The 15,766-nt window shown below is 38.3% G+C and overlaps 2 protein-coding genes across 3 annotated transcripts in view; both read right to left on the bottom strand.

Annotated features, from left to right (window-relative positions):
• LOC118778306 (cytosolic purine 5'-nucleotidase-like) overlaps positions 1-1,376 on the bottom strand; it is a 41,648-nt gene extending 40,272 nt beyond the window's left edge. For both annotated transcript variants that reach the window (XM_036529781.1, XM_036529782.1), the window contains exon 1: positions 962-1,376. In XM_036529781.1, coding sequence (XP_036385674.1) covers positions 962-1,101 — 140 coding nt within the window. In that variant the 5' untranslated portion in view covers positions 1,102-1,376. The remainder of the gene's footprint in view (positions 1-961) is intronic.
• Positions 1,377-7,028: 5,652 nt separating this feature from the next.
• slc2a11l (solute carrier family 2 member 11, like) lies at positions 7,029-15,592 on the bottom strand. The gene is made up of 11 exons (XM_036529947.1): positions 15,473-15,592; positions 13,070-13,230; positions 12,387-12,511; positions 11,888-12,017; positions 11,345-11,493; positions 10,559-10,746; positions 10,178-10,288; positions 9,464-9,565; positions 8,905-8,980; positions 8,399-8,526; positions 7,029-7,235 (listed from the first exon to the last, which is right to left on the bottom strand). The coding sequence occupies exons 1-11, from the start codon at positions 15,590-15,592 to the stop codon at positions 7,029-7,031; spliced, it is 1,497 nt and encodes a 498-aa protein (XP_036385840.1).
• Between the last annotated feature and the right edge of the window lie 174 nt (positions 15,593-15,766).

Raw genomic sequence — 15,766 nt, 5'->3', positions numbered from 1 at the left:
TTCCCCCAATTGAGTATAACTACTTATTTCTTTTAGTGCCAGAGGAGGTGTCACATCACCAACAGCTCATTTCAATGGTGACTTTATTAGACATTCTTGCTGTCTACAGGGATGTACCAAACTTCTCATTGCCTTTAATTTATTTAGACTTATATGGTTAACACACTGTAAGCTCCTACTTATTTTTAATAAAATATACCCACATGACTCTGGAACTTACTCCAATGCTTTCCTACATTGCTACACATAGATGCTCCAAATTGGATAGCTCAGTTTATGTTCAGAACCTACACTACTGTACAATGTACAATAGTGTAGTTTATATTCATGAACCACCCAGTTTTCACCGGATTAAAAACAGTATGCTAATATTCTGAAAAGAGTAACAACCCAGTCAATACTAGGTGTGATGTCCTGTTCTCCACTTTTTCCCCACATTCTTTAAAATAATATGCATCACAGAACATGTTTTCTGTACAGAAGAAAAGAAACATGTTCTATAGTCACACAGATGCCAAGTAAAACCAATCAATAGTAGGATCTTTTCACCAAATGTTAAGATTATGAATCATGTGTTGCGCTTCTTGCAGGTAAGTGCTAGACCCTGTAATGAAGTGATTATGTTAACTGACAATACACTGCCAAGACCTTTTTTTTTAGTTAAGTGATTAAATCAATGTTACATTTGTAACTATAATACAAAATTATGTGTGTTGTATAGACGCTGTGTTGCTAGAAGGCTCATTCTGTCTAGTTGTGTCAACGTATTCTGTTTTACATACCGACAGTAAACTTGTCAAAACATATACAGTATTCGATAAATTAAAACAAGGTCTGTCTTTCCTAGAGACCGCCCACAAGGGGCAATAAAGTAACGTCAAATGCTTGCTTCATTAATGATGACTCGGTTTAAAATTGCTATTATTACATTAGCATATTGCCGTCGCCAATGTCCTCTCACCTGTGGTGGTAGTCCCGTTTTACCGATCGTAGGTCGATGTGGTTCGGCTCCGTTCCCGTCTTTAAATTCTGATGAGTTTCTTGCCAAACCCGAAGCGGATCACTCGTAGTCATTGCCGGTTCAAGGGAAATGCTACCCATATTTTTTACACTCTATGTTTCACTCTTGTTCTCTTCTCGGCAACTGTCCTCTCTTCGCTTTGAACAGCTGGCTTATTTTCAAAAGGTAGACGCAAACCTGAGCTCAAAAGTGTATTAGCTACGTACCCTCGTTCTGTTTTTCGTCAGCAAGCAACCCCTCCCAACAAACTCCGTGGCCCAGACGCGTAGCAAGGGGTGTGAGCCTTTCTAGAATTCATGCACCCTCCACTTGTCTTTGAATTGGGTCCACACGTCGAGTCTGAAGCCCACTTTGAGCGCTGAGATTATGTTATCAGTGATGAACACACAGGCAATGGACGTATACTCTGCTCGGTTATGCGCACGTACAGCGCCTCTTCCGTACACCCTGGTCTGTGCTTATCGCTTGTGAGAGAAAGATTCGACACGAAGGAAAAAAGAATGTGTGGAGAAACAGTTGTTTAGGAATAGGCTATTACTTTTCATGTATTCTCACCAAAACTGCAGTTAACTCGTGTGTTCTGTAGACATCGTTTAAATTCAAATTGAGTGCAGCGCTCTCTAACGAGAACAAACTGCGAAACTCAGTCATACAGTGAGTATGAATGAGAGAACAAAATCATTCTTTTAAAATTCATTAAGAAGGGGGCTCCAAGTTTTCCAAGAACGACTGGCAGCTAGCCCAGAACTTCAAAGGGGGACGTTTACACTCCAACTACAATTACAACCACACACTTTGCAGGCCACCATAATAAATGCTTTCTAAAACAGATAACGAGGCTTATTTCAGTATTTTTAGTCTGTTTTCCAATAACACACTTAATGCTCTGACATAAGCGTTCGTATTTCAACGCTCTCTTTAGCCTACATAGCGATCTAATCCCTGCGCAGTGAATGTAGGGATCTGTTTCATACCCCGTTCCTTTGTGCTGACAACAGCACGATCATTTATCCCATGACAACAAGTACTGATTATACGTTTGCTACCTTCTCTCTTTTTAAGCAAACAGATTTTGATTTTAAGAAAGAGACTTTGTCAATAAAAGCGACAGTGTTTTGTCATTTTGCCATTTTTCACATCAGGAGGACAATGTTACCAAGCACTGATCCTCGATCAGACGAACCATCCTTACACTTACACGTCCCTTACACTTTTTCGTCGATCTGAAACTGATCGAAGGTCAGCGCTAGGGGTTCACCCTTTGTCTATGCCAAAAGGAAGAAAATACAGGAAAGGGGGTTGTTGTGAACCACGTTCACCGCCGCCCCCGAAGTCTATGCTCCCATTAAAAAGTAAACTAATAGAAATCAACGTAAAAGTAAAATCAAAGGTAAAAATGCAGTGTGGCTGTCTTCACTGCTTTACTGAGCATATTAAATATGTAACAGTAAGGTTCTTGGTGTTCGCTCTCATTTTAGATAAACCTTGACACAACTAGCAATGTGGGTGTTAGTTCATGTTGTTCAACAATTTTCTTATTCTTTGACAAAAAGCTATTATTTAAAGTTGAAGAAAATAGAAGCTGTACAGCCAAAGCTCTCTACACACAATTCAGCAGAGGCGAGCTAGCAGGGACTAAGTTGTTGTTGGGACTAACTACCATTTCTTAAAGTACATGGCATGCCAGGGTACAGTGGACCAATGATTCTCTGCTGAGTCTGCAAAAAGGGAACAAAATAAATACTCCAACAGGTAGTAAAGCTTCCTTTCTGCCCAACATTTGTCACAAACATTGTCTTTTCAAACTTAGCTCAGATAAAGGTGTTCTTCTGGGTATCATTTAAGATGTGTATCCATCCATGTGATTCTATTTGAGCTATATATTGCTCCTGCAAACCTGCTTTGATTGAGTTCTAGAATTGTCACTTGAATTTTGGATATGAGAGCTGCTTGTATTTAATTTGCTATAGAGTTTATGCAGAAGCAAAAATTGCCAGTTTTCTGCTTTGCCTCAGATTAAGTTGTTCCAATTTACTTGCAACCTGTAATAAGAAATGGGAGATAGAATCTTCAGGAATCCCATAAATGTGTGGAGCTATCAAGTTTTATCTTAGCAGTGATTCACACTGACTTGACCTAATGACTTAACCATTGCATGTTTCTATGGAGAGAAAAGTCTCTTCTTTTCAGCGATTGAGTCAAGTCAAGTGATTGACAGGCCATTTCATACTGATGAAACCCTTTAACTGGTAACAAATATTGTACTGTTCTAACATTTACAGTGCTTGAAGAGAGCTGTATTAAGTAGATTGAAATTGGTTCATTCACTGACTGCCTCACTAGATGCTATGCAAAATAATAAATTGCTATGCAAAGTAGATGAAGATCTTAGTATTTTGCTTCAGAGCACTATTCTAAACATCTGCCATACTGTATTTTGTTATACAAAATGCAACCTTGCTTAATAAAGATGTTTTGCAGGGCCTAATAAAGACCTGAAAAACTAGCTTCTTTGCCAAGACATGTTTCCATGACTGCTAAGCAAGGCAGCTCTGATGTGTTTTCATTTTTTTAACCCTTTTAACCCATCATATTCAACTTCAGCACTTTTACGACATGGCATGCCCTTTAATAGAAAGTGTACAATTCTTGCAAAGGAAACAAATCCAAAATCCAACAGTAAACAAAATATATGGTGACACACAATTTTCATTTAACTTAACAACACCACATGCAGAAAATGAACAAAAACTGTGGGACACGTTCAAAAGTTTGATATGTTGTGTGAAAAGATTTTGTTCATTTCTTTGCTAAAAAGAAATTCACGGACTGCTTACAAAGATAATGTGCATCAGTAACAATTACAATTGCATTTGCAGACACTTCAGACAGAATATGTATCTAACTTTTCTGTCAGTGACTTTACAGACAAGGCCTAGTAGGTTTCACAGCAGAAGATTAGGCCCTGTCTGGGTGATGTTACCACTGCTATTTTTGTTAAACCAAGTTTTGTGCCAAAATATGTTACACAGTCTATTTGGTATGGCCTGGACTGCATTTTAAGAAGATACCAAAGAAACTTACCAAGGTCTACAATACAGGTAAGCACAACGGTACATATCAGCCTTTGGTCATCTAGCCAGCTTGTAATTTTCAGTGGGCAGACTGAGTAGTTGACCTGTAGCAGGTTTGCATTTTCAATCTGAGAGCCCTCCCACTGTTCCAGGGTATGAAGTTAACTGTGATTGTGGAATGTCTAATTCATAGACTTTTGGGACAAATGTGCAAAGTTCACTCCAAATTTATTAGCATTTCTCTAGATGCTGAAATGAGCAGTCATATAGCCAAGTATTTGCAATGTACTGCCAATAAATGTTACTCATCTGGCCATGAAAACTTTAATAGCTCCACTTAATATAAGCCTACTGGAACATGACTTTTACAAACATGCCTCTGACTCAACTTGAGCAAATTAATCTCTTATCTGTTTATTATATGTCTGTCACTGCTTTCTTATGAACTGTCCCACTGTATCATCTCTTTGTGTATACAATTAATGCACAAATGTGTAATGTGTTCATAAAAGGGGTACTTTGGCTCTGTGTACAAAGACCTGAAAATGTTTGGCCCCTCATATGGTTTTATTACTGTGTCACTAATGCAGACAAATTGATGTCACTGAGATTATGAAATCTTAGGCAATGGCATGATTTGTCATTAAAGTATAGATCCATTATCCATGAATTCTCAGTACTTTTATGATGAAGGAGTGACTTGCAGTTTAAGACAGTAAGTAAAGATTAATAAGGTCATATACACTTTTAGCTAGTTAATGGTGTGGCACAATCTATTTAAATGACTATCACCTTATCTTAAAAAACTATTACAAACACAAAGAACAATTATAAATACAGTCAGCCCAAAGAGAAGAGATGAAAAAAAGCTGGGAAATCAAAAAACAATGGGGACCTGCCCAACCTAAGGTGGGCAAGACATGGGGGAAAATGTCACCAACGGTGTAGTATTAGCAGGGATTGGCCAAATCCGGGCTCGTCTGGACAGTTGGCAGTCCACCATCAATAGGAAAACCATGGAGACAGAGCTGACATGCAACCCAATGACATGCAAACAAAAGTGATCCAAAAAAGCACACTAGCCTCCCACCTCAGCCAGGATTGATAATGCCTTTTAAGGCTGGCCTAAAGCATGATCAATCCTCAGCAGGCTAAGGTGGAGCACTTGTGTGGTGGGGGATATGTTGTGCAATAAGTATTACAGTCCCTCTCCAACTCATCCTCCAACTAGCACATCCTCAGCGGCTGGCACTGGGGCTATCTTTGGCATAACCACCTCTGTGCAGTAGTCTACGGAGCATAAATGCTTCAGATTCCTATGTGTGAGAACAGGCTGTTATTCTATGCCATTAAAATAAATGATTCCCAAGGCTTGCCATAAGCAGGGGTCTTCCTCAAGGAGGCCTTTCTGTTTGTTTCCACTGTTTTTGAATCAAAAATAAAAACATTAGTGCAATTGTATGTGGGTACCAAGCAAAATTGACCAAATAAGGTTCAGTTGCCATCATCATCACAATTAGAAAGGGAATTTCCACTAACTAAATGAATTTTCAGTTAAAAAGACATACATAGCATGTTTTGTTTGATTTCCTCTGGAGAGCACTATGTGTTCCCTGTATTCAGCGTTTGTGATCATTCAGCTGTAAAATGCACTATAACAAATAAAATGTGATTGATTCATTGTGTATATGTACATTTGGCAAATTGTTTCAGAGAAAATACATGAATTTTGAAGACACAAAGAAATATGGTTCTTATTGGCATTGTCAAATCCAATAACTTGTCAAAAATATGATAAATATCAAAATCTAATTTAATATACAAATTACTCACAAAATGTCACAGCTAGAGACTGAATAGAATGTATTCATTCATTTTTGCAATAAGGTAGAATTAACTACTCAGTAGTTTGCAGAGTTACATCTATCCACATACAAGAGCAAGCAATAGAATATTTAGCATTTTGTTTTAAGTGAAACAAGGTATTTCAAAGTTGATGAAACATAACAGAAATGGAAAAATACCACTGAACTACAGCAAGAAATACATTATGCATAAAAACAAGCATTATTCATTAACCAGGCATATTCTGGTTCATTTTAAATCTTAACACATAATTTATAAAGGTTCAAAATTAGAAACTGATGTAATGTACTTCAGATATAATGTACTTCACTGTTTTGATAGCATCCACCATTCTGAGGTGAGCAATTAAACCATTTAAGTAATAATTGATCAGGAACTCATAAACTCTTTTGAGTGTCCTACTGAATGTTACCTATGTATTGGTTTGCTTCTAAAAAAGCTTTGTAAATTCTGTTAACAATACACAATCTAAGAGATATATCTAAAATATTCTCTTGAATATTTGTGTTACAAATATAAGTTTTACAAGTTTCACTATAAATGAATACATCAAATGAAAACAGAATAATTACATTTAATGTTCTCACACGGATTGTATGCTCATGAAAATATAAACCACATTATTACCATTTACACTCAAGCGCACCTTGTTCTGTCATAAATCACAACACAAAAAGGAGATACGTCAATTTTATTATTATTTTTTTATTTTGGATTTGAAGTTGAATGGTCAGAAAATGCAAAACCAGTTTTCACAATATCTCTGCAAGTTCTACAATAATATATGGTAACAAATTTCATGAACAAATTATGTACTGTTTCAAGTCACTAGAATCTGAGTTATACCTTGCGTGTGAGAATTGGGGGGGGAGTCAAATTTACGTTCAGTAGCTCATGGGCGCCATCTACCCGTGTTTATCTGTATTACTACACATTGATGAGTAGAAGTAGTATCACAGTATCATTTTTACCTTGTTTACTCTTGCCTTGAGGCTTGAAGTAAAACTGCCTCTGTTTCTTCACAGAGAAAGAGAGAGAATATCACAGTAGGCCTCTTTCATCTAGTCTCAGAGATGTGTACATTTCACCATCTGAATCTTGTCATGTCCCTGTTTTTCATCTTGTTTTAGTGCTTTGGTGTGCATTTTCCGAAACTCCTCTGTTATTTCAAGGGCCGTCCTGTTCTTGGTCTCTGGAACATTCAACCACACAAAGAGTCCACAGCAGAAACAGAAGCCAAGGAAGATGAGAAAACTGTAGGGACCCATGTGTTTCTGTTCAGAAAAGGACAAAATTCCATTTAGTGTGTTGAGTAACAGGTAGAGAACCCTCACAAAATGGAAAGATAAAATGGGATATATAATTAACTGCAGGCTTTCATATCAGAGAAAAACACTAGTTGTTTTCAGTGAAGAACATTTTAAGCAAAGATGGATGACTCCTGTTAAAGCCATGGACAGTACAGTCCTCTGAGCTTGAAAAAAGGGAGGATGAAACTCATCCTGAAACTCATCCTGTTTTTGTGTAAAAATGTATGAATTGAAATAAGGATTACCCATCTGAAGTGAATCCCATTTGGCTTCCTGACACCTTTTAGCATTACCTTCCTGTTCACACTAAATAATTTAATTGCTGATCTTTAGTACACTTTAATACAGTATAGGCTTTGAATAATCGTCTACGGGTGTCTACACAACAGGATTTTGTTTTAGCTATTTTGTTCAGGTATAAGTGGGATAGCAAAGGGGCCATACTATTTGTTCCAACAACACAAATAATTTCCACATATTTTACTGTGCAATCTATTTTTCCCCTCCTGAAAATGACAAAACTCAAAATGAGTTGCAGTGGTTTTAACTACAGGATCTCCAGATGTATTCATTACAATAGCATTCATGGAGGAAAGCAGACAGTGTCTCAATATTTATATGCAATTTAAAAACAAACGTCTGGAGTCTTCCATTGTTAAAAGTGTACTTACCTCTCCAGACCGCTGGCCTGACCTTAGTTGATTTCATTTGGAGTTGAGGACCCACCTCTGGGGGTGGCCTTGAGTCTAGAACCCTACAGTTTCCACGTTTCTGAAGGTTATTTATCCTCACTGCTGTGAATCTCACAGGGAGCTGCAGTGACTCACCTCTAAACGGCACTACATGCACTGTATCGATTCATTTGAATCTATTTGACCTAAATTAAACCTGTAAATTAAATGTAATTGTGGCCGGAAGGTGATTTTGAGTGTTATTGGTCCAACTGCCCTCATTTGTTGTCATTCGCTTTTGGAAGCACACAGCAGCAGGGGGCTTTGTTCGGTGTCCGACAGTTTGATAAAACATTTTATTACAAAATCTGCCAGAGCCAAGCCATACTGGACAAGAGTCACCCACCCCTGGATTAAAGGCGCAGTCTGCACGGAAACAGAGGCAGCTGCACTCACCACAATGAGGGGAAATACCATCCCAATCAGGAAAAGTCCCGTCCAGTTGAGACAGCAGGCAATGGTGAAGGCTGCCGGTTTGGAGGACTGCATGAAAATGTCTCCGGGCAAGCTCGCCGTTACTCCAGCTGCAAAACCCAGGACTGTGATTAAAAAAACATGCTTCATAAATTTCTGGGGTTAAAATTATTGGTGATGTGATGGTGGGAAAGTAACCAGTTAAAGCCTGAATCCAGATAATCAAAGTACAGGGCTGAATACAGGGACTGAGTTCTGAATACACAAGTACCAGGTACAAGTAATTGGGACAGACCTGTGGAACATCTGTTGTTATTGGACATACCAAACAACATACCAAACCAAAGGTTTACCCCTTAAATGTTCATCTGAGTTAAAACTGTTAATGAGAGAGCCAATAATAAACAATAAGACCTAGACTTAAGGCAATAATTGTACATAATTATGCTTTGGCGGACCAATGCAGGCAGTTATATCAAGGCACTCACCAGGTCCACTTGAAAAGAAAAAGATGAACAAAAAGATCAGCACCATGCTGCAATATGGCATCCAAAAGAACTGACCCTGAGAAAACGAGAATGTTCACAACTTAAACTTGAGCCAGTATATACACTGCACTGAACAGATTCGAATAAACTATTTGTTGATATACAATTTTCATTGTAATTTGTTATGGAACAGATAGACAACCACCTTCACACAGTAAAGCAAACAAGCATTCACACACACACACACACACACACACACACACACACACACACACACACATATGTCTATCTATCTATCTAGCAGTCTATTTCTCTCTCTCTTTCATATATATATATATATATATATATATATATATATATATATACATTATACATATACACATATATATATATATATATATATATTTATATATACATACATATATGTGTGTGTGTGTATGAATATGTGATGATATGATATGAGCATTTAAATGAGGGATGTAGCCATTTTAAGTAGAAGTTAAATATCTGTTTATTTAATATCAGGTCATATGATGTTGCAATGTTTATAGATGCTTACCTGCAGATTAAGAGTGATTGTGAGAAGTCCTAATATGGTGGCCATTCCCATGTAACCTCTGAAGAACAGAACTCTCTTCCCCGTGCTCTCGATCATCATAATCTGTTCAACAAAAAGGCTTTCCCATTCACATGCAGTTTATGGATAGCTCCAGACCACAACAGATGTAGCACTGTGAGTTACTGACACATACAAAGTGGTTTGACGTTTTCTGCATGTACAGATATTCATATTTCATATTTCCTTGTCTAAACCAATCACCATGTGACATGTGGTGCCTAATAAGTGAAATAAATGTTTTGATTTAATGGAGCCTCTGCGCTATATCAATACAGTACATTTTTTCATTGGATTTGGACCATCAGCTTGCAATGGTAATGAGTTGTATTTGAAGAGACAGTTGTATATGAAGAGACAGTCTATCTTCCCAACCCCTCTTCAACAAACCTCTGATGAACATACACATATGGCCTCCCTTTTCTGTTTGACAAAGTGTCGATTGTACTTTTCGCTGTCCTTTTGATCTGTTGCACCTTCACATTACTGCTTCCATATGTTCCTTTACATCCTTTAAATGTTATATTTCCCACCCTACATCCTATATTTCCTTTTATCCTTATTCAGCCCTTTGTCCATTTACCCTCAATAACCAAGTTAAATAATATTGAAATAAAGTAGAACTCTGTGTACTGAAAAAAAATCACACAGACTTACACATGCCAAAGAGGTGGTGACTTCACAAAGGCCTGTTCCTAGAGCTGCATAGCGCACCTGTTCAGCTGGGATTCCTGCAGCATGGAACACATCTAAAGAATAGAGGTAGACCTAGAGGGGAAGACAGAACAGCGTTTGCTTTGACATGTCCTAATATCAACATGATTCCAGACAGCAGCAGCAGTTAAAATGATAAACTGTGTTAACATAACAGAACATTTCAACATAAAAATATTATATAAAGGGGTATGAACTGCAAAATGTAAGATTATACCAAAATAATCATATTGCTGTCAAATTTCAGTTCAATAGTGAAGAGTCATTACATTGATGCACTAAATACTGTGTTAATGCTCTTGTATTAATGCTGTCTCCACTCACTGCATTGATCCCACAGAGCTGCAAGGTAACAAAGGTGACGAGAACAGTCAGCAGCTGCCAGCGCTCTTCCCGTTTGAGGAACAGCTCCACCACACTGCAGGACCGCACTCCACGGATGGCAGCATGCTCCTTCAGCATGTCATTAATCTCCGAGTCATGGCTCTTCTTCCCCCACAGCTGGTTGATGGCTAGGGAGAACCAAGGACTGTTTATCTGTTTCACCTTTATTTCAATAGGAATATCAGTTACAAACTCATTTCTACTTTACAGTGTTGACCAGGGGAAGATATTACATAGCCAATGGTAAGGGAAAGGATTAGGTGGCCAAAGATTACTTGACATTACATTACATAATTGCCATTTAGCAGACGCTCTTATCCAGAGCAACTTACATAGGTTTCAATTTTATCCATTTATACAGCTGGATATTTACAGAGGCGATTGTGGGTTAAGTACCTTGCCAAAGGGTACAACAGCAATACCCCAGCAGGGAACTGAACCAGCAACCTTTCAGGTACGAGCCGTGCTCCTTACCACTATGCTACGCTGTTGCCCTGTTCTTTCGATAAGCGCCACAGGATCTTTAATGGCCACAGTGAGTCAGGACCTCAGTTTACCACATCATCCAGAAAAACAACCCCTCTTACAGCAGAGCACAGGGGCACTGAAAGGATTGAATTGTGATTTAAGTAACTTTGGGTAAGAGTGTCTGCTAAATGCATGTAATGTAACGTAATGGATCCATGAGCATCTTTGGAGTCAGCTATGCTGAGAGCTACGCTTTACCTCTCTCACACCCCTGGCGGTCCCCCCTGTCCAGGAGGAGGTAACGAGGGGATTCTGGGAGGAAGGGTAAGCTAAGCAGCTGGATTAGGCCTGTCAGACCATTGAAAGCCAGCAGCCAGGGCCACCTCTCCTCTGTTCCCAGCAGCTCCCTGGGACAGAAAATGCACGCTTTAGGCCCTTCCCATTGGTCACTGTTTCCATACATCCCAAAAAAAGAGGGTCTTTTCTGCCATTTAACTGTTTGGTAGTTCCATTGTGAATTTCCCTTCTGAATGTAGCAACTCTCTATTTAGTCACGTAAAAGAGGAAAAAAGGAGAAGAAAGATATTAAAGGTGACCAGATCCTACTTTGATGTTCTTTGAAGACAGAAGTATGTAGGTAGTGTACTGTGTGTCTGTGTGTGTGTGTGTGTGTGTGTGTGTCTGTGTGTGTGTGTGTGTGAGAGAGAGAGAGAGAGGGAAAGAGAAAGAGAGAGAGAGCATATGAGTGGAGTGAACAGGGACAGGCAGAAATCAATCTGAATGCTGATGATGAGAGCTCACCTTAACCCCATCAGCTGGCCACAGAATTTCCCCATGGAGACAAAGCTGGCGACAGACACGCCCACCAGCCCACGAAGCCTCTTGGGAGCACATTCCACCATGTACATGGTATGAACAGTGAGGCTAACACCTGCGGGGTACACAAGACTGCAATCACCACAGGAAACTGCAGGGAACTGCCCAGTTATATTAGCACTGACTCAGGTCGCTCATCAGAGGTTAATCACAGTTATTCAGAGTAAAACATTTCCTTCCCCTCTAAATGATAACAGCAATGAAGGAATGGGCTATTAAACAAAACCGATGTTTAAAAATAATAATATTAATGACAATATTAATGTTATTTATATTATTATATAACAATATAGTAATGCTAAAGTCATTGTTATTATTATTGTTGTTATTATACATGTACTTTAGCATAAGAAACTTTAGTGGAAGAGGTAAAACGTGGATGAGGTTTTGCCATTTTCATGTACGTTCTTATATCTACACTTACCTGCATTTATCCCATATAGTAATCTGCCAACCAATATCATCTCAAAAGACATTGCAGTTTTACTCAACAGCATCAACACAGCAGAAATTATGGCCACTACATTGTTCAGCAAAAGGCATCTCTTCCTAGAAGAAAGGAAACAAGAAAATTGTGAAAATCAGCAAGTACAAGTTTCTACAGTGAACTGAGACAGAATGACCGACAGCTGAAATCAATATAAAATGGTTCTCCAGACCCACTGGGTAAACTGAACTGAAACCTACTGTGAGAAATATACTACGTGCATAGATATAAAAAACAGACCCCCCAAAACATTTTTTTATTATTATTTTATGATTTCTTTCATACATTTGCAGGTACTCTACATGTTTGTCAGCGCTTGCTGGTTTGTGCTGTTCCCATGGTTACCCAAAGATGTGCAAAGTGCACACTAGGGGGTGCTAGAAGCCAGTAAAGCTTGAGTTTTTTTTTAGCTTAGCATAAGAAGCATTAGTGATGTAGTTCATGACATGAAAGCGGCAGCATCATACAGGTTGACTTTGTAACGTCCTGCTTACACAAAGTTTGGCCGAAAAAACCCACCATTGACCATACATGCTTGTAGATGGCCCCATTCTTCAACTGTGTAACACTAGCTTTGACCCCCCCTGCTCTGACCAGCTATACCTGAGGAAAATCCATACCGTCCATAAGCGAGAGCCAGCCACCCTGCACACAGAGACCCCAAGAGCCCCCCAATGCAGAAGATGGAGTGGATGAAGGACCAAATGATGGTCATCTCCCAGGGCTCCAGGGAATAGCCATACCGCTGCAGGCATGTACTGTTAACAAGCTCTTTAATGAACTGTGGAGCAAACAGAACAGCCTAACATTACAATCAGTGTCATTTGATAATCACTTTGATTTACACAGGCCTGGAAAGGTCTGAAGGCTATGAGCAAACATCGTTGAAAAATACAGTTTTAAAAACCAAATTTCAGACTTCAATATCTATTTTTAAATTAAATGCATGTTTTACACATTCATATTTAAGATATAAGATGCATGTGTATATTTCACAAAATATTTATTTTTAAAATCTATATTTAATTTTGAATTTATTTTATTTAGAAAGCACTTATATCTTGGAATATATATGACTTATTTGCTAGATTGAGGAGGGGGAGGTATGATTTTTAGTGGTTTGCTTTACAATCAGTGCCCCAGTCCATTTTAATGCTCTGATACTTTAAGGTTTATAGTTAAATCTATGTATACCTAATCATGTTCATTCATGATGACTTTCCCTGTTGCAGCTATTGGGAACTCCAAATTCAATAGATAATAAGGGTTTTGAGCATGTATGAACATAGTCATGACACAGTACTCACAAAATGTTCAGCGGCAATAAAGCTGGATCTCTCTAATACAGTTTGATGAATCCCTCCCTGGACCGTGAGACAACAGCCCCTGCACAACTTTAATCCAGGGAGGACTAACACTATTGTTAAAATATTAAAACTATATTAAAATAAAATTGTTAAACCAACACTATTGTTCTCAGACCAGCTGTTGGGGGAGGCAGTGCAGCATAGTGGTTAAGGTGCAGGACTTGAAACTGAAAGATTGCTGGTTCAATTCCCCACTGGGGCACTGCTGCTGTACCCTTGGGCAAGGTACCTAACCCACAATTGCCTCAGTAAACATTCACCTGTATAAATGGATAACATTGTAAAGAACTGTAACCTGTGTAAGTTTCTCTGGGTAAGAGTGTCTGCTAAATAATGTAATGAAATAATGCTGGATTTACTCCACTTAATACAATTCATTTTGATTACATTCTGACAGCTGCAGGACAACAAATGAGTCTCCTCTCTGGATAGTAACAGTCTAATGTCTGAAAATGGCCCATTCTTGTTATGTGCAACAGGGATGCCGCCAAGCTGTAAATGAGTAAACGATTATACAGAAAAAAATCTGGTGCTGGAACCTGTCACTTTTCCTTCCATTGGGATTGGGCTACAAATGTTTTTGCGTCAGCACAGAATTTTCATATTAAGCCATCCTTTATCCTCATATTTTTCTTGGTCATAACATCAAAGAAATGAAGAGACAGTTGTCAAGTTTAATTGTTTTGGGAAACCGGTGAATGATTATCATAATGCGTTTTATGCAGCTGGGTAATAAGTGGCCAAAATGATAATATTCTGTTTTCACATACTGAATCCATGATGTGTCAATAATGAAGCAGGTGAAAAGGCAGCTGATATTCTGCAGGCAGACAGACAGATACAGCATCTGGCTCCTAATCTCTGAATAAGCTTGATAGGAGCATTTCAGCTATCAAGGTCTTCTCTCACTATGTGGTACTCAACCCGTTAGTAACATACAAATTTTGAAATTTTTGGAAAATTCTACCATGTGATTTACCATATGTATGTGGGGTAGAATTACTATATGAATGTCCCTCTCAGAAGCAAGATTCTAAGTAGTCATTGAAAGAGAAGAAAATATAATAATGTGGAGAGAGGACTTGAAAGATAAGGACAGATTAGACAATGTGTATGTTTGTTCTTTATGCATTATTATCACTATAATATTTCAATATTATATATAATATTGTATATATACCACCCTCTCAGTAAGCTACCTTTATGTGTAATGATCCCACATTCTCTGAGTCTCATAACCTCCCTCTGACATTTTCTCATTGCCAATGCTAAATAAATTTCAGAAATGTGGCGTTGTATTAATTCTCAGTAAAGTAACTGGACTCAAGCCACATATTATTCTGCAAATGCATGCAAATTAAACGTTATTATTTCATATCGCTAACAAACCACGAAAGTCTGCATTTACAAGTCCTTGCCTATAAGCAATTTTGATGCCAATTCTGATATTACAGTGAACGTTCAAAACCGAGTCCTCTGATGGCCGCTCATTCGCAGAGGACAAGACATTTATATCACGCTATTACTTTATTGTCAGTTAAGAGGGGGTACGATTTCTACATGTTATCCATTTATGCAGGTGGGCAACTCTGGGTTAAGTACTGGCATTAGAAAATGGCATTAGAAAACGAAATGAGATATTCTGAAGGCACTCACTGATGAGGGTGAGTTTAGAACAGATATATGAAATCCATACTGGAATGTCCCTCCGATGCCGGTAACTAGCATGGCAGCAATGAGCCTGGGGCTTTCGCTCTGCATGGAAAAAAAGGACATTTTTCCCAGACAGCGTTAAATTAAGCGTAAAGGATGTAGATTGAAATATGGAAACATCATATTTCGCAGTGAGTTTGAAAAGCCAATATATACTACAATAATAATATTTCAAATAAATGCTTATAGAAGAAATAATTATGACACATACCAAGAGAGACAGTGCATTCTTCATTG

This window comes from Megalops cyprinoides, chromosome 5, assembly GCF_013368585.1.
Source record: "Megalops cyprinoides isolate fMegCyp1 chromosome 5, fMegCyp1.pri, whole genome shotgun sequence".
NCBI lineage: Eukaryota > Metazoa > Chordata > Actinopteri > Elopiformes > Megalopidae > Megalops > Megalops cyprinoides.
This window is presented reverse-complemented; position numbering and strand designations above follow the sequence as displayed.